General features: G+C 44.6%; 1 protein-coding gene across 7 annotated transcripts in view; it reads right to left on the bottom strand.

Moving 5' to 3' along the window:
* Positions 1-55: 55 nt before the first annotated feature.
* LOC116798202 (putative homeodomain transcription factor 1) overlaps positions 56-24,388 on the bottom strand; it is a 36,840-nt gene continuing 12,507 nt past the window's right edge. For 2 of the 7 annotated variants that reach the window (XM_032710392.1, XM_032710393.1), the window contains exons 3-23: positions 20,661-20,798; positions 20,084-20,226; positions 19,069-19,236; positions 18,041-18,149; positions 12,258-12,314; positions 12,111-12,180; positions 11,324-11,482; positions 10,665-10,824; positions 9,389-9,511; positions 8,463-8,622; positions 7,201-7,374; positions 7,043-7,120; positions 5,925-6,131; positions 5,276-5,404; positions 4,597-4,869; positions 3,910-4,041; positions 3,698-3,784; positions 2,597-2,752; positions 2,125-2,220; positions 1,643-1,768; positions 1,165-1,293 (exon numbers count right to left, since the gene is read on the bottom strand). In XM_032710392.1, the coding sequence (XP_032566283.1) occupies positions 1,273-1,293; positions 1,643-1,768; positions 2,125-2,220; positions 2,597-2,752; positions 3,698-3,784; positions 3,910-4,041; positions 4,597-4,869; positions 5,276-5,404; positions 5,925-6,131; positions 7,043-7,120; positions 7,201-7,374; positions 8,463-8,622; positions 9,389-9,511; positions 10,665-10,824; positions 11,324-11,482; positions 12,111-12,180; positions 12,258-12,314; positions 18,041-18,149; positions 19,069-19,236; positions 20,084-20,226; positions 20,661-20,798 (2,766 nt within the window). In that variant the 3' untranslated portion in view covers positions 1,165-1,272. Of the gene's footprint in view, positions 1,294-1,642; positions 1,769-2,124; positions 2,221-2,596; positions 2,753-3,697; positions 3,785-3,909; positions 4,042-4,596; positions 4,870-5,275; positions 5,405-5,924; positions 6,132-7,042; positions 7,121-7,200; positions 7,375-8,462; positions 8,623-9,388; positions 9,512-10,664; positions 10,825-11,323; positions 11,483-12,110; positions 12,181-12,257; positions 12,315-12,378; positions 12,536-18,040; positions 18,150-19,068; positions 19,260-20,083; positions 20,227-20,660; positions 20,799-24,388 lie in introns of those variants that run through there. The other 5 variants (XM_032710390.1, XM_032710391.1, XM_032710389.1 and 2 more) reach the window with 5 other exon arrangements.

A 24,388-nucleotide genomic window follows, 5' to 3' on the forward strand; every position in this document is an offset into this window, starting at 1 on the left:
CTTGGTTGGCTTTCAGGGGTGTGACCCCAGGTTTTACCCACAAACGTGCTGCTCCTCTGGAAAACAAATGCAATTTATTCTTGGAATTTTCCTTGACACCCTCCCCCCCTCCATTCAAACAGCAAATGCTCGACAAAGGTGGTATAAAAATCATCAGGTCCTGTAGAAACAGTGGGTAATGATGAAATACTTGTCCTGTAGGTTTATTTGTACATTTTGCTATATAAAATTGTCATCTCCTTTTACATCTCACAACTTTTCCTTGTACAGAAAATAGCTGTAAACAATTTACTACCAAAAATGCTTCTGCCATCTTACCCTCCTGTGAAAGAATGAAGCTCTGAAAAGTTCCTCAGTTTTTGCTCCTTTCATTACTAATAAATAGAAGCTGATAGAGCCAGTGAAGGGAAATGTAACAGAAGCTTTAAAATGTTTTCTTTCTCTTCTCTGCCCTTCCTAAACACTAACCTGAGGAGGTCTTTGCCAGAGCTGTTCTCAGGCAGGACAGGATGGAGTGGAGTGTTCCAGGGAACAGACCTGGCAAAATGTTCTACGGCTCATAAACACTTTCCCTGTAGTATTTGTGGAGAGGTTTTTCTCCTGTAATTAATGTTTTCAGAAAAATACTCGTCATTTCTTCACAGCAGCCCCAGCCTAAGCCAACAGCAGGACTCTGGTATTGCTGGAGTGGCAGCAGGGAGGGCTGGAATTCACATCCTGAGCTGGAATTCACATCCTGCAGTGGTTCAGGACAGAGGCAAAGCCTCAAGCACGTGGAGCTTTTAAGGACTGAGACTCTCCTCAGCACAGCCAGACAAGTGCAGCTAAGGATGACTGAGCTGAAATATTCCAGTGCAGCTCCAGGAAGGCTGACTGGGATGGGAGGGCTGACTCCCTCCTTGTCACATCCCAGGATTCAGGTTTTGCAGGAACGGGGCACCAGTCAGAGCCATTGGTGTCCCTCCAGCTGCAGCTCTTGTATGGCTTCAGGGTTTGATGTCCCACACCAGTTCCTGCTGGTTTCAGTGCCAGCTGCCAGGATTTGGCCCCATTAATGCAGTTTTTCTGTGTGCATGCCATGGGATGACATCACTGGTGAGACCAGTTGGTTCTGGGTGGTGTAGAACAGTAAAGCAGAAAGAAAACTTCTGATAACACTGAGAATCTGTTTGAAAGCTGTAATTACAGATTTCCATCAGTTTTCTGCTCTCTGTCCACACCTGAGGTTCTCTTCTCTCTGGTGGAGATGCCCAGGGCTGATGTTCTGTCAGTTCATGGTTTAATTTTCCATAACTGCGAAGAGACAGAGAGAGAGTTTGGGTCTGACAGCCTTAGGTCTGAATGTTCTACATCCACAGGTGAGAATGTCTCCCTTCCCCATCCTGCTCTGCTCAGTGAGCTCCAGCAGGATGAGCCACAGGAGGACTGGGATAAAGGGAAGGAACTCTGGATTTAACAGCATGACCTGAACACAAATGAAACTGGAGTCAGCCCTGTCCTTCCCCTCAAAACTGGCTCAGGGAGGTGGGGACCCACTCAGCACAGTCTGGTCTCTGAATTACCAGTGCAAACCTTTCTGCTCAGGCAGGAGGAGTTTGGGGGCCCCCAGAGCTGTTGCTGTTGGTTTGTACAGGACACTTACTCTGATATTGAACCCTAGAAGGTCACTGATAACTCCTGAGACAGCAGAGAGGATGACAACCCGTGTGATGTTGTAGATCAGGGGGTTCATGGTCAGTCCATACAGCCTGAAGGGACTATCCAGTTCCTGCAGTGGAAGGACAAGGAAAAGAGTCCATTAACATTCACCAATAGCAAAGCAATTCATCCTCTGACTTTCAGCTTAACACTGGCACTCCAACAGACTGTGCTGCCTCTGTCCTTTCTCAAATGTATGTACAGGAATTCCCACTCTGTTTCAGAGATGTTTCCTGCTGAATCCACAGTCTGTTCACAGCACTAATTAACCACAGTGGTCTTGTATTGCTCCACCTCATGTCACAGCTGTAGGAGCACAGAAAAACTCCCTCTGTGAGTGAGAGCCAGCTCTTACCTAATCAAGAGCCACATGGTATTGTCTTTAGGCACCAATTCCATAAAACTGAGCTGTTCAGAGTATCTTACCTTCAGCAGCTTTGTGGACAGTTTCAGAACATTGTTTACCAGAGACAGCTGCTCCTTCTTGTTTGGCTTCTTCTCCATCTTCAGGTACAAGTTTATCTGTGACAGACACCACAGACCAGGTGTTGATATCCCAGCACCAGCCCCCCCAGTGATTCATTACTAAGGGAAACTAGAGCCATTTTTGCAGTCTGCTGTCACTCCTGAAGAAGTGAATTTAGCACTGATAACATCATTCTTTTTCCAATTGTTTTGGCTAACCCAGAGACAAAAACCATCCAGAATTTTAGAATCTGAGTCTGTTCCAACATCACCAGCTCACCCCTGCCCTGCTGTACAGTGCTTTGTTGCCTTCTGGCCAACACAAGGGTGGATTTCTAAATTCTGAAAGTTTGATTCTAGTGTTTAAGCTGGTTTCAAATACAGTCATTATATCCAAACAAAGGCAAAGGGAGAACAAGCTAAATGGAGTCACCTGCTCAGTGAGCAAGATGGAAATGTTACTGTATTTCTTGTTGGTTTCAGAGCCCAGAGATGCCAGACGTAGTAAAAAGAGAAGCAGTGCTGCCTCCCACATCAGGAACTCCCAGTTGTAAGCTGCATTTAGGAAGGTTTTGTGGCCCTTAAGAACCTGTATTGGGGGGAAAAAAAAGAACCAATGTCAATAACAAGTTGCCTGTTCTTGGGAGAAGTGCACAAGCACTGCCCTTGCTCCTCCTCTGCCCAGCCCTCTGTGCTCTCCAGCACTGGCAGTTCCTCCACAAAGTGTAAATCATTCCTGTGATGAGGTCACAGTAAAAGGTCTTGTTTCTAACCTGGCTTTAGCTTGGAATTGATTTTTTCTGTCTGCTCAGAAAGGGAAAATTGTTCTTTGTCTTCCCTCTTTCTGACCAAATAACAGGGAATAAAGTGCCTTTCCTTGTCCCACTGGCAGCCTCAGATCCCCCCCAGCCAGAGGGAGCTGCTCCTGCCTTTCCCAGAATGGACTCACTGGGACTAACACAGCAGGACTGGGATTGTCATTCCTTCCTCTGGAAACCTGTGGCTTACAAAAACAGTCACAGCAGTAAGAGTATCTACGAACCATCAACCTCAGTGCTACCAGAGCTGCATCCTCAGATCAGGAACCTGCCTGAACACTGGCCAAGAAATGGCTCCAGCATTAGCACTGCTGCCTGCAACAGCTTTAGGGAAGGTTAGAAGGTGTAACTAATAGTTCTTGAGCTGCTTTTCCACACAGTGGTTACAGAGGATGCTGCAATCAGCCCTCTGGAATAAAATGTCCTGTGAACACTTGAGGTCCTTGGGCAGAGTCTCCTCTCCTTTGTGCCCAGATGCCCATGTCCTGAAGTTTTCCTGATGATTATAAAACCCGAGATTTTCCCATGCAAAGAGAGAATGAATCTCTACTTCCAACTAAAGATTACAAAGCTTTTAAAAAATGCAACATTCTCTACATTACTTTGGGGTCAAACAGCTCCAGGTCAAAAGCTCTTTGTATGCTGGTGAAAGAAAAGCCTCCAGCAATTGGAGAGATCTTCCCCTATTTTAAAAACCATAAAGGTTAAAATCTCACCTGGGCACAGCATATAAAAGCAATTGAAAGAGCCAGCAAAAAGACTGAGGACACAACAACATCCACAGACCTCTGGGGGCCTCGTCTCTGTGGAAACAAGGACACGGGGTCAGGGCTGAGGTTGGGATGTGGAGCTGTGAAGCCAAAACTCACCACAAACAGCTGTAACTGTTACACCCTCTGTAATCACCAAACCCTGGATCAGAACTCACCTTCAGATAGGAGCGAAGGGATAACCAGATCTTGATGTTCTCCACCTTCTTGAGCCTGAAGTGAGGAATTTCGTATTTCCTGGCTTTCCGAGCAGATGTGATGTGACTGAAAAGCTTGGCAAACAAAAACCTCTGCAGTCAAAACATACACACACATAAATCAGTCTAAAACAAATCAGATTGCCTGGGATTGTTAGGGGTGCCTGGCAGAAAGGGTGACTGGGGAAGCCCCACATGAGACCTGGGTGCTTGACCTCTCTGGGAAATGGCAGCAGCTGTTTTTATAGAATCCCAGAATGGTTTGGGTTGAAAGGGACCTTAAAGCTCATCCACAACCCCCTGCCATGGGCAAGGACACCTTCTACTAGACCAGGTTGCTTCAAGCCCTGTCCAACCTGGCCTTGGAGACTTCCAGGGATGGGGCAGCCACAGCTTCTCTGGGCACAGAGAGGGGACAGGGTGAGACCTTGGGGACAGGTGAGAGGGGGGTACAGGGGTCAGATTCCACACTGACAGGTGTAATCTGTGACTAATCAATAGGAGCCTTCCCAGACTCCCCTCCCTGACCTTGGTTCCCTCACCAGCTCTGCCCCCTCAGCTGGCTGAGACCTGCTTGTCTTTGCAGGAGCAGGGGGGGTTTGATCCCCGCCCCAGGCTCAGGGAAGGCACCAGGACCTTCAAACCCACCTGTTTGTAGGTTCTCTCAGCAACACACATCATGAAGAAAAACATCCAGGTTAAGCACAGCCTTTCCAGGAAGTTGATGGCAGACAGGACAATGACAGGGGTGCTGGCAGGGGCTCCACAGAAGATGTACAAGAGCTCCTTGAGAGAAATGGAGCAGAGCTGCTCCAGGTTATCCAAGCGGAAGAGCCTGTAGAGGAATGGCAGGAACGCCAATCCCATGGTGATGATGTTTCCCAGCATTTGATACCCCACTCCTTGCTGGTAGGCATTCACCTGGCAAGCAGGAACAAAAATGGGATGATTACCTGGGTTTTGCATCAAGGAAAAAGCCTTTTGTTGTGGCCACTCAGTCAAGCAGACAGTTCCCCTTCCCTTCCCAGGACAGAGCCTAAAATAATCCCACCCATTTCAGTCCAAAGCCAACAACAACCAGCCAATAAATAATCAACCCCCCACCCTCAGCACACTGCAGAGAAAACCAGCAATCATCAGCTGATTAGTCTTCAACAGACCTCAAAAACTGGGGTTTAGGCAAATTTTAGGAACAACTGTCTTTGCAGCTGGGGAGGGCCCAGTTTCATACTGCACCTGATACTTGCACGTGTAACCATTTCCAGGGGCTTTGGTGGCTGATTTCTGAAGTGTGAGGGAGAGGCTGCAGTGCCACCCCCCCCCTTACCCTGCTCATGATAATCCCACTGATCTCCAGCACGGACATGTCCACCTTCTTGCAGTCATTCCCCTCCCAGATCAGAGCACTCACTTTGGCAGAGGCTGGGCTGGTGTTCTGCAGCCAGAACAAATGGTTCTATAACAGAGAGAAATGCAAAAGGTGAGTTTTCTCCTTCTTTCCTCGTAGTAAATAATGCTTTTTCCTGAATTAGATTGAGGGGGGATTCCAAATTCGGGGGATACCTGAGGGATAAATCATTGTCTTTGGCTGACAGGCTTTGTGTGCTGAGTCTGTTAAAGATACCTGCTTCACCCTCTCTCTAACAGTATCTTAAAACTTCTAAACCAAGGGGAAATTTTTCGTTATTTATATTTGGAAAAAAATAAATAAGAGCAAAAAGTCCTCATGAAAAGAAAGGACCTGTCAGCAGAAAACTCACCAAGAAACTCACCTAGGAAAAAAGAAGGAAACAATGAAATACTTTGCTTGGGATGAGATAACACCAGCGGGGAGGAGGGAGTCAATCATGATACTGTTTAGATCGTTCCAGACTTCCATGTGATTCTGGCTGACAGAATGGTCTCACCCAGCTTTTGGGTTGCTCAGGGAGGGACAGGGGAAAGGATTCTCAGCTACTGGCTGCACATGAACCAACCTGCTGGAAAACATCCTCCTTGGGGTCCCTGTGGGGGTCCCTGGCGGTGTCCTCGCTGTCGCTGGTGCAGGAGGAGCGGCACTCGGGGCCGTGCAGGAGATCATCCCACAGCATGTCCTCGGTCTCCGAGTCCTGCCGGGTGCTCTCCGAGTCCCGCCGGCTCACGCTGCAGCTCCGGGACCCCACGCCAAGGCAGGGCCTCGAGTCCTTCAGAGAGCAGCAAAATCTACACGGCACAGCCCCACACTCGCTCTGTAAAACCTCCTCCTCCTCCTCCCTCCCACTAATCAGCTTCCCGAGGGAATTAGAATTCCCGGTTTCACCCACCCGATGGAAGTGGTTTAAGACACTGTTATTCAGGGATAGTTTTGGGAAGAAGCATTTCTACATCAGAGCTCACACAGACCCCATTAGTTCCCCACCTTTCTTCTTTACAACTTTACAAAATAAAAGCTGACTTACTCCTTCAAATGTAAAACTTTTCTGCCTGTTCCATAGTCTAAGATTTCATTTCTATTTTAATTCACAGATTTTCATATTTATAACCTGATATTCACATATTTTATTTCTGTTTTATTTTCAGGTGGGGGAAGTGGCAGAGGCAAAAACAAAGTAATGAAGTGACTGGGTATATATCACAGAATAGATTTATTCCTTCATTATAGGAAATGGACTCGATGATCCTTGTGGGTCTCTTTCAATTCAGAACATCCTATGATTTTAAAATCAAAACTTATTAGCTTAAAAGCTACAGCACAGCACTGCCTCCCAACCACAAGAGCAATTGCAGCAATTCCAACAGGAGCAAACAGAGGCAGCTCAGAGCTGCCAACAGAGTTATTTGTTTGATTGTTTGTGTTTGTTTAACAAAGCAGCACAGTTCTGAACAACGTTTACAAAGCTGCCAATGAACAGGGAGGGAGGGAAGTCACACCTTGTACCTGAAAATTCAGAAGCACAAACATTTAATAACAGTCTGTTCAGATGGAGGGGGGCTGGGAGGAGATGAGCTCTAAGGTCCCTTCCAACCCAACCCATTCCATGATTTTGTGACAGGAAGGATGTCCCTGCACTGGCCAGGCCTGGGAAAGCTCCCTCTCTTCACTTTGTGACCATACCTGAACATACAACGTAGATTCCAGTTCCGATTCCACGACACTGTCAGAGTCTCTGGCACCTTTCAGGGCTTGCTTGACCTGCCGAAACCAAAGGAAAACCAGCTCATTGTCCACAGCAAAACAAAGTGTGGGAAATGGCACAAATTCCACGTGGGTACCTGCGAGACAGCCTGGTTCAGAGAAGGCAGAGGCCTCTTCTTCTTCTCCTCGTAGCTGTTGTCACTGGAGGCCCCTTCCATGCTCCGGCGCAACAGGACCCTTTGTGCCACGGCCTCGGCGTCCTCCTCGCTCGACAGCTCGTCCGAAATGCCATCCCTGGTGGTGCCTTCATCCTGGAAAGGCACAGCCAAAGCCAGGCTGAGGCACCACAGAGGGCCAAGCCTGAGTCACAACGACGGCTCAAGGCCACAGCTTTGCTCCCCTGGCACACACAGCCAGCCCTCACTCCTGCAAAGGCAGGGGATCCCCACAGAGCACACTCGGCATCGCAGAGACTTCAGAGATCTTAACTCGTCCCCCCCGTCCCTGTCTTGCCCCAGATATAGTGAGAGGGAATTTTGGGTGGATGGAGGTGGATTTGGGGCAAGGGCAGGAAGAGGAGGAGGCAGCAGCAGCCCTTGGCTGTGTCTTACATCTGTTCTCCTGTGCTGAAGGCTGCTGGTGGCTCAGAGACCTGGAAATCTGGGCTGTGTCCCTACACAGAGCTCTGCCCCTCTCCAAATGCCTTCACAGAGAGGATGGCACAGTATGACAGAATTCTGCACAGATTCTATTCCAAGTTCCTTATGTGGGAGTTAACACACCACCATCCCAGAAGAGCCTCCAAAGTGACTCCTTGAATCTCTGTGTTTCAGAGATTTCAACAGAGGTCATGATCCTTTAGCTCTTTCTCTCTCCCCAAGGGCTGTTTCAGTTTCTCCTGCCTCCCCTCTGCAAGAATACTGTGGGGAACTGTTTGCAAGGCCAATTATTTTACAGAACTGCCTTTGAAAATTGCCAATTTGTTTATTTTCAATCGTTATCAGCACTCTCCCTCAACTGAACATCTTGGGATCAGAAGTCTCAACAATTAAATGAACACAGACATTTCCAGGACTGTCTGTGTGTGATGTACTTGGCCAAGCAACCTGGTCTAGTGGAAGGGGTCCCTGGTGGAATGAGTTGAGCTTTAAGGTCCCTTCCAACCCAAACCAGTTTGGGATTCTATCCTGATTCTATGAAAAGATGCTGACAGCAAAGCACCAGCACCAGGTCAGCTGGTGAATGAGAGGCAGAAAGGGGTTTTAGGTCCCCTAAAGATTAGCAGAAGGAGGGAGCATCTTGTGTTAGATCAAACCATACAGTGAAGTACCAACACACTTCTGGGCACACAGAGAATACACTGAGACTGTGACTCCAGAGGGGTTCCCTCTGGCAGTACCTGCTGGCTCTTCTCCCCGTCAGAAAGTTTACTTTTCTCTTTGGAGTGCAGCAGCCTGTGCTCAGATCTGGCCTGCCTGGGTTTAATGCCATCACTCACAACACTCACACCACTCTCTGTCTCGGTCCCTTTCTCAGCTACCAACTTCACTCTTCTGTTCCTATGAGAGAAAACACAATAAAACACTTCTATGTCAGAGAAAAACTCTTTGGAGTAAAACATCTTTCACTTGCCATACAGGTGCAGCATCAAACAAGATACCTGAGGGATAAATCATTGTCTTGGCTGACAGGCTTTGTGTGCTGAGTCTGTTAAAGATATTTATACCTGCTTCACCCTCACTTTAATAGTATCTTAAAACTTCTAAACCAAGGGGAAATTTTTCATTATTTGTATTTTGAAAAAAATAAATAAGAGCAATTCAGAAGACAAAAAGTCCTCCTGAAAAGAAAGGACCTGTCAGCTGAAAACTCACCAAGAAACTCACTTAGGAAAAAAAGAAGGAAACAATGAAATATTATCCCATACAATCTCTGTTCCTTTTTCTTGAGTTATTTTTAGAAAAGGAAGGTGGCAAAGTGAGACAACTGTCCAAGCAACTTAAACCAGAAGATACAAATGCTTCTGGAAATGAGGTAAAACAGCAATATCATTTCAGCACAAAATCGAAGAAGGTCACTTATCTGATAAATAAAAATCAGCTCCACCACGGTCTGCATCTCATCTAATGCTTGGTTTCACATGATCTCATTTTACATGATCTAATAAGAACGTTCTAAATATTCCTGAGGAGCCAGCCTCCTACAGTAGGAGGAATGCTCTAATTCAGGAGAAGCCAGCTGGCAGGGCTGGCAGTGACAGCACACTTTGTGTCTTCATTTCCCAGGTATCAAACTGGCCCCACAAACCCAGCAGGGATCACCTACCTCCTTTGGAAAAGCAGGCTGGATAAATTGGTAAGGACTGATGCAGAGCCAGACTGCTCTTCCTTGCTGCTTCTGTCAGAAGACCAACTGTTCCCATCCACGCCCACAGATTTGCGTAATTTCCTGATTTTTAAGAAAAGGACAATTAAATTTGTACAACACACATGACTTTCTGGTGTTTCTTAAAATATCTGAATGAGATTTGAACAGCTCTTTAGATGCTATTTTTCTTAAGTCGTGCAGACTAAAGAAACAAACAAGTTTTATTTGGATTAAGCAAATTTTATAATTTAATTTAATTATTAATTTATCTAATTTTCCTTTAATTTTAGAATAATTTCTAGATAACAATTTATAATTATAATAATTTGTGCTTGTTAATTTATAGTAATAATTTACAAAGTTATAATATATAATATTTACAATTTATTAACATGATATTCCAATTATAATTACTATTAATATAATAATATAAATAATGTAATATATTACTTTGTTTACTAATTTATTAATACTATATTAATTTAGTAATATATTATAGTAATACAGTCATATATATTGTATAGTTATATTACATATAGTTATATATATAACTATATTATATATAGTTATATATATAACTATATTATATATAGTTATATATATAACTATATTATATAGTTTTATATATATAACTATATTATACATAGTTATATTATAACTATATTATACATAGTTATATTATAACTATATTATACATAGTTATATTATAACTATATTATACATAGTTATATTATAACTATATTATACATAGTTATATTATAACTATATTATAAATAGTTATAATTGATACAATTGATATAATTATATTTCTAATTTATACTTAATATTGATATATTAAATTTGTAATTTATACATTATTTGTAATTTATAATAAATTACAGTTAATTTTACAATAATTTTCTAATAACTTTGTCATTTTCATTTATAATAATTTATCATTAATTTTACAATCATTTTCTAATGTCTTTATAATTTTAACTTCAATTTAATTTTATACTAATTTTATTAATACTTCTATAACCACTTTATCATTCATTTATTTAATTTAAATTTATTATTTAATATAGGTTTTATTTGGATTAACAGAATTTGGATTAACAGGACATCACTCGGAAAGGTTCAACAGGTAAAACGTGGAGGAAATCTTTGCTGCAGCAATCCAGGGGAGCCAAAACTCAACCCAGCTGCCCCCTGCTGTCCCCTGGCCCCGGTGCCACCCCCGGTCCCTCCTCACCTGCGGCGCCGGCTCAGCCCGTTGCTCCCGGCAGGTCTGTTCACCTGCGTGGACACGATCTGGCAGTGAACCGTGCCCAGCAGCAGCATCAGGCACAGGGGGCCCATCACCTCGCTGGCACTCCCCGCGGGCACCAGCAGGTACAGCACCACCGCCACCACTGGGGAGGAGCAAACGGCCCCAGTCAGAGGAGCTTTAAGGTCCCCTCCGACCCAAAGCAGCCTGGGATTCTACTCCAGGAAAAGCTGCTGACAGCAAAGCACCAGCACTGTGAGGCAGAAAGGGGTTTTAGGTTCCCTTAATGCAGGTAAAGATGAGCACCTTGTATTAGATCAAACCATACAGTTGTGACCCAGCACGACCCAGTTCTTCTGTCTTAACTTTTACCCTGCTTTATTTTGTAATTATTATTTAATTTCTGCAAATGCTGGTGCCACACGTCTTGAAATGTACATTAAGTAGGTTCCAGATACGATCCTTATGCTTTAACTTAGAGACTACAAAATCCCTAAGGTTGGAAAAGCCCTTGGAGACCAGAGTCCAACCGTTCCCACAGCACTGCCAGGTCCACCTCTACCCCATGTCCCCAGTCCACACATTTTTTGGTATCATATTCCTTGCAGAACAAGGATTATGGCACGGCCTGCTCCCACTCTCACCTTGCATAACATAGAGCACCAGGAGCCACGTAAAAATCCTCTGGGAAGTGACCTGTATCCACCACTGACTGAACAAGGGGAAAAACACAACTCTCACAATCCCCTTCCGCGTTAGCGACGTCCAGGGAATTTCAGGCTTGGCTTTGGCGAAGGTAGAGCCTGGAATTAAAGGGAAAACAATCCACCATTAATTGTGAATCACAAGAGTCCCCTCACTGATGAGTTCCCCTTTGGGCAGCCCAGTTTCAGGCACCTGCCTGAGCTCCAGAGCCCCAACAGGCACAGCTAAAGCAGCCTCTTCTCTGATCTCAGGGCACCGGCTCTGCCTCTTCCCTGCCCACCCAAACCTGCTCCCACCACCACCCACTTCTGCTGAAGCCCCCCTGAATTCCTCCTGCCTCTGCTCTCAGGATTTCAACCCCTTTTGCCCCAGGGCTCACAGGCAGGGGCACCCCTGGAAGCACAGGCAGGTTCTGCCCGCCCTGCCTCAAGCCCCAGGATCGTGGAATATCCTAAGCTGGGAGGGACGTACAGGGATCACCCAGCCCAGCTCCTGGCCCTGCACAGGACACCCCAAAATCCCACCCTGTCCCTCAGAGCGTTGGCCAAACACACCCCGAGCTCTGGCAGCCTTGGGGCTGTGCCCTTTGCCCTGGGGAGCCTGTCCAGTGCCCGACCACTCTGGGGAAGAACCTTTTCCTGATATCCCGCCTAACCCTGCCCTGGCACAGCTCCAGCCGTCCCCTCGGTGCCCCAAAGCCGGGTCTCCACACCGGGCCCCGCTCACCGCTGATCAGATCCACGTCGATGAGGTCGGGCTGGATGTGCCCCTTCTTCTTCGGCTTGTTCTTGAAGCCCTGCGGGGCGGGACACACGGCCGGCTCAGCGGCGAGGGGCCCGGCCCTTACCCACCCCCCGCCCCCGCCGCCGGTACCTTCATCTGTGTCTGCTCCACGGCCTTCTCCCATATCTGCTGGTCGTAGGCCCCGATCTGCGGGGAGAGGAGGCTGAGACCACGGCCGGGCCCGCGCCCGCCCGCGCCGCGCCGCACTCACCTTCTTCTGGTACCATGAAATGGCATCGCGACAGGCCATGGGGGGCGGCGGGATCGGCCCTGGCCCGGGACCGACCCCCGAGACCGACCCCGGCCCCGTTACCCTGGAAACCACCCGGCGCTCGACTCGCTCCGCCTGCTGCCCCCTCCCGCCCAGGCAGCGCCAGCCGAGCGCCGAGCGCCACCCCCACCACCCCCTCCCCTTCCAAACCCGCGGAGGAAAGAAGCGCCCCAGGCGGGTTTTTAAAGGACAAAATCAGACTTTTTGTTTATTAAAAAAATACTTTACAGGAAAAAAATTTCTATGCATTCCGCCGGACTATTTTACAAAGAAATAGCTTAACAGTTTGACACTGGTGTATACAGTCAGCTACCGACGGCGCGGGGGGGCCGCGGGGCCGCCCCCGCACACGCGCCAAGGGCAATAAATACAACTAAGGCCGCACAAAGCAAACAGTCGTCCAGGCAATTGTACACGTCCTCTGCAGGCAGAGACCTCGGATAAATTAAAACCACAGAAAAAAAAAAATAATCATCGTAGCTGCCAATCAAATCAAATGAAATCACCAAACAGCAATACAGGAGTCGGTATCTTTACATGTTGTACAGAGAAATCGGGAGGAGCTGGGGGTGTTTGTGTGAATGGACGCTGCTCAGAGCGCGGGTCACATCCCTGGGCAGCACAAGAAGGTCCAGAACAGGCTCTGGGGGAGAACAATCCTTCTCCTCCTCTCCCGCCCCCGCAGGCAGCGCAGAGCTGCCAAGGCTCAGCACCCCTCGGGAACTGCAGCTCCAGAGTTTATCTGGATTCAGACCGATGAAGAGCTTGGGGAAAGCTGACACTGCCTCGTCCAGGGGGACTGAAGTGTAACCTGGCAGAGCCCTTTTTCTGGATCTACACCTGTGAGAAGTGTTCCTTATAAATCCCCTGTGAACACCTCGTGTGTGTCCCCTCCTTCCTGGAACGGAACATGTCAGGTGTCTGCACAAAATGACTTGGAGCTTGTCTAGGGAGAGAGGAAACCGAAGCCAGCTGGCACTTCAGTTTTAAATTGCACTTGCAATCCCTTTCTAGCACTGCCTTTAACCCTACAATGTTTTAATCCCCAGAACTTTTAAATAAAGTAGGGCCCAAGCTCAGTTCTACGTCTCAAAGCTGAGCCCTCTATGGACAGAGCACTTGGGCAGTGACAGCTGTCTCCAGCATAAAGCAGGAGCATTTTCTACCCATCACCTGACACATATCACAGAGCAGATCCTCATAAATGGAAAACTGAGGATTTACAGTAACAGGCCAGCACATTCATATTTGGGAACTGTATCTATCTGGGTTCCACTGAGAACCAGAGAATCTAAATGGGTTGGAAGGACTTTAAACTCATCTTTTTCTACCCCCTGCCATGGGCAGGGACACCTCCCACTAGACCAGGTTGCTCCAACCTGGCCTCAGACACTTCCAGGGTTGTGGCATCCACAACCTCCCTGGGCAACTTGTGCCAGTGTCTCACCACCCTCACAGTGAAGTTTTTTTTCCTAATAACTAACCTAAACTTCCCCTTTCAGTCTGTCCCCATTCCCCCTCATCCTGTCACTCCAGTTCCTGATGAAAAGTCCCTCTGTCTTCCCTGTAGGTCCCTTCAGGTCCTGGAAGGAGCTGTGAGGTCTCCATGCTCCTTCTCTTCTGCCGGCTGAGCAGCCCCAACTTTCTCAGCCTGTCTTAGAACAACCCTTAATTATCTCATTAAGGAGGCTGCTCCAAGAAATCTTAGAGGAATTCAAATAGCAGCTATTCACCATGAGATATTCAGAAATATTGACTTCACCCTACCCAGAGATTTGTTCTGCTCAAACAGTAAAGTGGTTTGAACTTGTTTCTTCATCTCTAAACAGCTGCAGCTCACTAAGATCAGTGTCCCACAGGTCTTGTTCTGGAAAACATTTGCACCTGTGCCATCAGGGCCTTGTTCTGACTCTGCTCTGCTGTTTTCAGTGCAACTGAAGCAATGGCTGGACAGTGACCAGCTTCCCAAGTTGTCCTTTACATCCCTGTTGTACTTTACATCCAGAGGTGAGGTGGAGTTTGAAAGTCTGTCAGTCTGGTTAAAGCACAACAGAGGTGATCGTGGATTTAGTAAGAGGTTCTCAAACAGCCCCTCTCTCCCTGAATCTTCCAAACATGCATCAGCAACATTCAGGTCATCCAAAGATACCTTTTTTAATGTGCATTTTAGTCTGACATTAGGCTTTAGGTTAGTAATTGAGCAGAGCACAGAACAGGATGCTATTGGTCATGTCCCTCAGTCCAAGAGGCAGTCAGAGCATTTTCCAGGTATTTCAGGCTGTTGTCACAGATTTCACTGAAGCTACAGTTTGGAAAGTAACATTAACCACTCTGGTCTTAACTCATTCCTTTGAAAACGTGCTACTAGAATTTACAGTGGATTTCCAAATGGATTCCCTCTTCACTCTGTTTCAGTTTCCCCAATAAAAGAGACAAGTGGGTCAACGGGGGCTCAATCTGTTTATTCTGCCTTTGAAGTTAAGCTTGTGGTCTCTGCAGGTTTGTCAGTTCCTGAGTGATCAGTGCTGGCTGCCAGGGAAGGGCCACCTCAGGATGTGCCTGCACTGCCAGGGCCGAGGAGCGGCACGGGAAGGGTGGAACGGGCACTTGGAAGACTCGCAGACTCGGTCAAAAGGAAAGAACAACCCTTGGGAAATACAACCTCTGAATGTGAAGGATGAACTGAAAGCGCTATTGCCTGTGAGGAATTTTACTTTGCACAACCCTTAAAGCTATGAAATTCCTCTCAACATAAAAAGTGGAAAAAAACCCACCAGAGAAGTGACGGCTCGTTTCGGAACCGCGCTGAGTCATCTAGAATTTCTGCTAAGATTAAATTACACCCCTGCATGAATCACATTACTTCTCATCATAAAAGCTTTCCATTCTAACACCTTATTTACACAGATTACTAAACGAGTCACTACCACTTCAATCTGTAAATTAGTTTTAAAATTGAAATATTTCCTAGTCCTCATTTTTGTACCGAAGACAATACATACATACACATAAGGAGTAATACAGGTTCTAACTAATCACTGCAGTATCTTCTGAGGATTATTTCTCTATCAGTTTAAAATAGTGACCTCTACACTGAGGTGCTAATATGTATATAAAAGCCTACACAAACAATATTGCACAAAGTAAGATTTATAATAGAGTAACATATTTTAGAGACCCTTATAAAGAGAAGAGTAATAATTGATATTAAAAAGATGCATCCAGAACTAACACAGCATCTTTGCTTTTGTCTAGTCTAACATAGTGTTTCAAATCTTTCCTACCCCAGTGAGGATTAGAACAAATAAAGTTATCTGGAGACAGCTTAAGTTGCACCAAAACCCAACTTGTACTCTAGATGTGGGGGAGGGAGAGGGAAAAGGGACAGGACTTTTCCTTTTGATGACTGGAAAGGGCAGTAATAAATGGGGTGAGTGAAAGTCAAATACAGATTACACGTCAACATCCAGAAATATTGAAAGATTGTTTAAAAACTGTTGATAGCTGACACTCTACACATTGAGCACGTGCCACTGATTTTTCCACAGTAACTGGGCGCCCAGGAGCTACACATGGAAAAAGCAGTCCAATGCCATAATACTTTTTATTTGTGAAATACTAATACAGAACTTACACAGTAAGGCTGTCCTTATTCTAGGAAGTCAGGTATCAACTCAATGCTTATTATATTAAGTGCATCAGTACAAGGGAAAGTGTGGATCCATTGGACACGTTACGACCCGATCAAAACAAGCTGCCAAGTTGGTTAAGGATTTTAAAGCCTTAAAGTGCTCAAAGATAGCAGTTTCCTCCACAAGACTACCAGTAGGTTCTCTAATTTTGACACTAGTATTTACCACGTTCAGGGAAGATGTGTTTTGGAAGCAAAAACCCTCACACCAAACAACATAAGCAGTGCTATGAGAAGTGTTAGGTCAGTAAGTCATTGCATTTCAACAGGATCAGACACTTGCTTCAGTTCACTTTACAGGTCACCCTTGCAGGAACTGTGAGAAACATCAATTTCTATAGCTTGTATATAAACCAACATGTCAAGAACAGACATACCAAAAATTCCACAAATCATCAAAAGTGCTGTGCTTTCTCTATTTTTTCTTTTTTCTTTTTTTTTTTTTTTTAACTTTTTTTTTTTAAGCAATTAAAATGGAGATGGAGAAGTCACTTTGCAAGTCTTCTACAAAAGCATCACTTTCTGGTGAAGATTAGAGATAAAGTAAAAGTAGGGAAATAACACTGACCAATGGAGTTCAACCATTTTATGTTCCTGGAGGAATTTCAATCTGACTTTGAGAAGATATTCAACATCTCTTTACTTAAACAGAAAGAAGTGGTAGACCACTGTTACAGGTTGTACTAAGGGGTTAAAATACAACTTGAATTTTGCATAATCTGTGTAAAAAAGATATGCTTGACATTTTGGAATGTCACCTTTCTTTATAGAATTATAGGCAAGATTTCTCCAATAAAACATAAGCCAGTTATAAAACTATAACTTCACATCAAAATTTTAAAAAGTTGTTAAAAAAACATTTGATTATATACATATCACACAGAAGAGCCTGCATGATCCTGTGGATTGTGTTGCTGATCAGACTCTATTTTAAAACCTGGAAGGGGCTGGGCCACCTGATCTGGTTGCACAAGTCCTGATATTGAAGAAACAGAGGAGGAGAGCACCCCTGGGGTAAGCTGAACTTCTATACCTGGGTCTTCAGACTCTATTTTTACACTCACACCTTGGGGTTCACCTTCTCCCTCTGTCTTTCCAGGAATATTACTGTTGAGGCTTGAACTGCTGTCTGCATTTGGAGAATCCTCCCCCACCACGGGGTGATACTGTTTAAGTCTGATGTGCCAGGCTAAGCTGCAGACTGCTGACACTGTTTTGAACTGATGAATGACATTTCTAGGGATGAAGTAGATGTCATTGTCACACAACTGAATTCTAGCATAGCGAATGCCTTCCCGTCTCATTTGGTTTAGTTTGGCTTCGTCCACCCATTGAACACACTGGGAGAAGGAGAGATGGGAAAGTTAGTGGTAGATTCTTCAAACAGTTCAAGTATCCTCCTGTTTTCAACTTAATTCATGTCTAAATCAGAATGTTCCTGTTTCGTGGGTAAAAATTCGAATTTAACTGAGGATTGGATGTTTAAAGCACAGTTAGCCAATGTGCACATCTTGGGAGAGGAGAATGAAGAGGATTCTCTGGTCACAGTTGAAAACAGTAGGTGTGACATGGGCTGCATTGTTTGGGCTGACAGGACTGAGCTGAGATGTCTCCACCTCTTAAGACAACAGCAGACATTAGAAAAAGCAGGAACAGGCACACATGACCTCTTAATCAACAGATTGTTTCTACAGCACATACTGTGACTCACAGCATAAATCCCAGCTTGGGGGAAAGGAAAAGAAAAAAGGTCCCTTCCAACTGAACTATTCTATCCTGAAACATGAGGAAATTGCCCAAGAGAGTGAGAACTGGGGATACAGAAGGGCTGGCTATAGAGAGAACCTGAGATCTGCCAGAAACTACTCCCAGAGCACTAAGAATGAGCTGCCACGAGGGAAGATCCAATACCTGTGACACTGGAGGTTCATGTAGGTCCAGCTGAAGTCTCTGCACAACATCAGTGAAGTCTTCAGCATGAAAGCAAACCACATCTTTGGTTATACGAGGCTGGTCACTCCTAGAAAAGATGAGAATTCCAGGAATTTTTAGACAATTTGAATTACAGCTCTTTCCAGCAGAAAGTTTCACTGAACCAACAACCTTCCTCAGTTCTACACTGTGCACAAAGTCTCATCACTTCTCAACACATGTATTTTGAAAAAGGGGTATAATTCACAGATTTCTCTTTTTTCCCCACTTCTTTCTTGCTGCCTTCACACCAGAAGGGATGTTTTCAGCAACAATATACCAAAATGATCAAGAAGTAGATTCAAAATGCCACTACTAAAGTTCTCTGTGTTCTAGGAACCACAATTCTTCCATTTTATAATTGGATAGAATAACTTTGCATTAAAGGAAAAATGTAAAATAACCAAGTAACTCTGCAGCTGAAGCAACGAGGAGCTGGATTTTATTCAGCAGCTGTGAACCAGAGTGAAGGAAGTCCTGGCACCTTTTATTCATACAAAAATCTAATGATATTGCTAATGATGCAATCCAATTCCCACTGTAATTTCTGGCAATTACAGTGATGCAAGTCTAGTTTCTCTGCAAGGTCACCAGCAATATCCTGGGTACATGACCTGAGAAGGCACTGCAGCTGTGAAATTAATTACACTGAGTTCTTAGATTACTGTTACAGAAGCTGGAATTAATACACCTGCTCAGGAAATGAACTATCAGGGATGATGGTCCAGGCATGGTATTTTAAGGCTTTTATATATCACTAAAATATTCTGCAAACTGCTGTTGCAATCCTTTAATGCCTCAAGAGGGGAAAATAGCAGTTTGTATACAGCTTGTGGTTTCCAGCGCTAGGCAGCTTTTATCTTATTACATAAAATCAGTTTTCTGATTAAGCTTGTTTTCTAAGGAATTACCTTTTTTTTTTTTTTTAAAGAGAAGGTGTAGAACAGCTGCATTCCAGCAGCACTTACCATTCCCCAAACTGCACAGCCTTCAGGACCCCGACAGCAGCCGTGCTCTGCCAGTCAAAGCCTTGCCCCACGTGGTCGGCGTGAGCTCTCGTCCTGTCCTCAAACAGGACCTCGCGGGGCTCGCTGGTCCGAGGTAGGTACTGCAGGTTCTTTATCTCGTTCATTGACCTAGAAAGTCATAAAAGCACACACTGGAAAATGTTTCAGACTCCCCAGAAATAAACAGTTGTGTTAATGTAATCTGAAATGCGTGCTGAAGGCTTGAAAAGAACAAAGCGCTTCCCTCCGATTCCTTCGCGGTTTTGTTTTGACCTTTTGCTGAATAAAGCCAGCAAAGTACAATTCAGGTTATGAGATCAAATAAACTTCATAAAACAAATCCAATCACTCATGCTGGAAGAATTCCTCCAGGAATTTAATGGTATGTAAAATAGAGCTATCTTTTAATAGAACCTGAACTTCATTATTTGGGAGTACATCAAAAAATCCTCCCTGAAATGACAATTAAAATATGCTTCCAAGTCTCCTGAAATTTGTTCTTTTTCTGAGAAATATGTAAGTACACCCAATATTTCCTGAGCAGGCAGACAGTACTACAAGTGCTTCAACACTAACATTAAAATGCAGCACGAGCAGTGTAAGGATCTAAAAAGCTGTTTTAGAGCTGCCCTCACCACAGAAATAAGATGAATAAAATAAGCCTCCTGAAGGATAACGAAAGAGGTTTTTAATCTTAAAGAAAGCACTGATCTAGGACATAAAAGTGGTGAAAGAAGATAACCATCACAAGCAACATTTGTTTTATCAGCTGAGCCAATTTGAAACAAAAACGAAAGTGAAGCCTAAATCCGAATTAAGTCATCTCAAGAACCAGTTACACATCAAGTACTTTGCTCTTGTTCTCAAATCTAACACAGACACAACTGCAATGGTTTTCTTCTCTCACTCAAGGCAAACCAAGAGGCAAACCAAGAGGCAAACCAAGAGGCAAACCAAGAGGCAAACCAAGCCTTACCGGCGCCGTTTGAAGGGTGATTTTGGCATATCAGCTGTGGGGATCATCTGCTCTCCTGGTCTCACCCACATGATGGGCCCGTCATCGCTCTGGGACCTGCACTGAAGTCTGAGACTAGAAAGAGTCCCCCAGGGCAGAGTCATCTAAAAAGAAAAGAGAAAACAAAACAACCCACAAAACACACATAACACAAAACACTGGGTGAGATAGAAAAATTAAATGACGCCTTTGGTAAAACTGGTTCAAATTTGCTGTCAAAAGAATTGCACAGAAACTAAATAAGTTTGAGAGGTAAAATATACTCTGAGCTAACTTTATCAAATTCAGTTTTCAGGGAAGCAGAGAACTATGTAGTGCATATATATGATAAACTGTATTTTTTTAATTATTCACACAATTGTAGCTACATTATTCCATACCTCTCAACTGGACACAGGAAAGAATGAACCTCAGTAGCCCAAATAAGCACATCAATAAAGAAAACACCTTCTGGTTTCTAATTACTTTGAAATAGGTGAAACCTAGTAATTGCTTAAATATCTACAGTGCTCTGAGCAAACCACAAGTTGCTGCTTACTCTAAGAAACGGAGATTCTTCCAACATATCTAGAAATTCTGGGAAGTAGTCCCCCACTTCTTCATCCACGGCTCCGACCAGGCTGATCTGCCGCATGGGTCCTGCTCTGTAGGTGCCGCAGCAGTACGTCCGATTGACCTGGGGGCCCAGAGAGGAAACACAACACCACCACAGCTTTAGTTCTGCTGCAGGAGAGTCAAACTGACACAACACACTGGGCCACAGCTGGACTCATCTACCTCTATTTCAGTAGCTGTGCCCTTGGGAATACGCATGGGGATTGTTTAGAACACGTGCCCACAGGGCATCCCGAGAGAAACAACTCCTGCCTGCACTCCTGACAGGAAATCCTTCTCCAGTTTGAATAACAGCAAGTGAGTATTTGACTAATTCAGGAACAATTCAACACTTCCAGGCTGACTTGAAAAAACAACCACACAAGGTTTCCTTGTGACTCAGTCTTTCACCAGCAGGCTTCAGCTCTCCACTAGTTTGTGCAGCTGACTGTTGTTTCTACATTTCAAACCGGATGCCCCTGGAATACACACAACTCTTCATTCCAGTCTTGTCCCAGAGGTCCTTCCCCTGGGACTGCTGTGAAAAATCTCAGTGTCCCTCATGCAGTGGCCCTGGCAACGTTGTTATAATATATACACAAAACTGGACAAGAAACTGAGGAAACAAGAGGTTTAGCCAGAAACCCAGTGCTCATGAACAACTTCAGGATAACATCAGCAGCAGAACCTGCTGCCAGTGCTGTGGCCAGGAACACTTTAATCTCACTTACAGCCCTTGGACATCCTCTGGAGCACACACTGTCCCACTTCCCAAGGGCAGCTGGAAATTTTTCTTACCAATTTCCTGTTCCTGGAGGAGAACCCCTGGCAAGGCTCCAGTGTTCTCCAGCCTCATCCTATGGACTGCAGCTGTAAATCCCATATGGCCACAGAGCAGGTTCAATGTAGATACCACAGGTATTTGATGTTATAAAGCAGAAATGGTGCCATAATTAGTCTGTTTTGCACACTCAGTTGTGTTTGAGCCCCAACCTTCCCTCTGTGTTCGAGTGCTTCCCGTGGTGAAGAACTCCAGCTGTTCTCCATGGCTGAGTGGTGGGACAGGGACAGAGGATTACTGCTAAATTGGCAATTTTAGTCATGTTCAGAATGTGTGATGCCTTTTATAACTAACTCCATTTATAGATATGGGGATGCAGCAGCTTAGTTTGAAGTTTAGTTTCAGTTTTGCATGTTTAATCAACAAACCAGATGTTATTAAATTACTCCATGAGGTTGCTAAAGGTAAATTAGGAGAGACTAATTAGGGAAAAATAGAGTTACTGCTGCAATTTTATTCTCTAGCAGCAGCCATAGATACTTAGGTTTTTAATTACAGGAGTTTAGCTCACTCTACTCACTGAATGCAGTTCAGAGCAGGAGCACTGGAACACCACAGCAATATTCCAGTTCTGTGCACCTACAGGGGAACTAAGGACTGAAATGTTCTGGTCCTTAAATCAGCAAAGTTTAACTGCCTGGCACTATTTCTGTGACCACTTCCAGATGAGATCTGCTCTACTGAAACCACCTGTTGAGGGTCACTAGTATTTCACAGGTGTTTGTCACAAGTTAAAATGAATTATGATTCCATATGCAGTTTTTCCTTGTAATGTTTTCAAAGGAAATGAAAAACTAGAAGCTTTAAGTTTGGAGGGTTTTTTTTTAATGCACTGGAACACAATGAGGAAAAAAAAAAACAGAAGAATTCAAGAGTTATAAAGGGAACTGTAGAAATACTTCATGGAAATTTGGATTTCAATGTTTTGGTAGTTTTTAATAGAAATGAAATACATATACTGGAAAATTAAAAACAGAATTACTGTTGTGTAAGGACCATGGTGCCCTTTCAAATGCCACACTACCCTGTGTATCCCCTGCTCCACACACTCCACACTGACAGTGAGTTACAGGCATGTTTAAAATTAGCTCTTCAGTGCTCAGGGAGACATTTTCTTGCAGCTGCATGATGTGCCTATCAGTGTTCCCCACACTTGGGTGAGAACAGGAACAGACAGCACCAGTGTTTCCTGTCCAAATCACAAAGCTGGTATTTATTTGCATGCCCCTGAGCCACCCCAGCCCCTGCCCTGCCTCTCCAAGGGTTAAGTGAGCAGCAAAACCCCAAAGGGTGAGAAGAGGACACACAGATGAGGCATCAGCTGGAGACAAACGAGGTTAAGTCTCAGAAGTTTCTCTCCAGTTGCAAGAAAAGCACGAATGAGTTGACAGTGCCAATATTTCAACATGCCAAGTCAGCCATAAAACCAACCACACAAACACTTGGCTGCAAGGAAGAAAGCAGGAGCACAAGGGGGTTACTACTGACAACAGAGGGACAGGGCAGTGACATGCCAGCACAGCAAGGGTGACATACTGCAGCCAGAGCACTGGGCATTGGTTATGTGGCTCTAGTGACAAACTACATGAAGTTTGCAGTACAGATGCACAATTTCTCCACTTCACACTTTGGTAGCTTCTGCTAAAAAAAAAAAGGAATTGCCATTCCAGAATAAGAGAAGCTCATGTGGGGGAGACAACCAAACTGTGGTGTGGTTCATTAACCAAAGCTGTCAGGAACAGAGGAATCTTTTCTGACAGCAGGAGTAGGAAAACTTCCCCAGTTATCACCTGTTGGCTGCTTCTCCCCAGAAGGAACAACAGCTTATGCAAAACCTACTTCCCCAGCTCCTTCCTGGCCTCTTCCCAGAACCCCCCACTCCTCTGGGACAGTCTAACTCTCCTTTGGATCAGAGAGAGAATTCAACAGGCAGCTGATCAGGTTTTTCTTGGGGGAAAAAAAGTAGAAGTGTTTTTTAAGTCTAAATATATTCCAATTCACTGAGCAGAACTAGAAGCAGTTGTACTGAAGCAAGTGATAAGGAAAATGAGAGTTCATTCTAGCTGCACTGCTAAGAGCTTCCAAATTAAATTGTGCCCTTATGTGAAGAAAGCTTACAAAGTACTGCTCAGTGATTTGAGTCTTTAAAGCTTGTAGCCCAAGTGAACAGCTCCAAACTAAAGCTCAGCTTCAGTACTAAAGTAGTAGAACCAATGGGAGCCAATGCAAGCAAAAAATCCAGAAGACATTTAAGCGTAATTATTTTAAGATTCTGAAAACAAACATTTATGCTCCAAACACATACTGGAGTGCTTGTTATAAACTCACTGCCCTGAGAACAAAGGAATTCCCCTGGCAAGGCAGTTAATTATCACCAGACTTTTATCAGTTCTTCCAGATTAAAGTCCTTATTTTGAACTGGAAACACTTCCTACTAAAATTCAGTTTCTCTGAAGAGGTACATAGAACAGCTTAATGTTGTATAAGCCAAAGGTCACATTAACTTGTAGTTTACAGATCAAATCTTTATTTCTTGAGACTGAATCTCCAGGACTCAAAACTACCTAATGCTCAAAATCCCCTCACCACAGGATGGGTCAGTGCAGCAAACAAGCTCATGCACAGAGAAGAAACCCAGAATGGAGGTGACTTCATTATCTTCAATTAAAAATAATCAGTGTTACAGCACACAACAGTGTAACGTGCTTAATCTGCAAAAGCATAACTACAAAGTGCTTTTGTGCTGTACAGTTCTCATACAGAAAGGTCAAAAGTGAAGCCTGGCCAGTCTGTTCATTCCTCAGGCAGGCTGAGCCCCCCAGCTCTCTCAA

The sequence above is a fragment of the Chiroxiphia lanceolata genome, chromosome 25, assembly GCF_009829145.1.
Source record: "Chiroxiphia lanceolata isolate bChiLan1 chromosome 25, bChiLan1.pri, whole genome shotgun sequence".
Taxonomy (NCBI): Eukaryota; Metazoa; Chordata; class Aves; order Passeriformes; family Pipridae; genus Chiroxiphia; species Chiroxiphia lanceolata.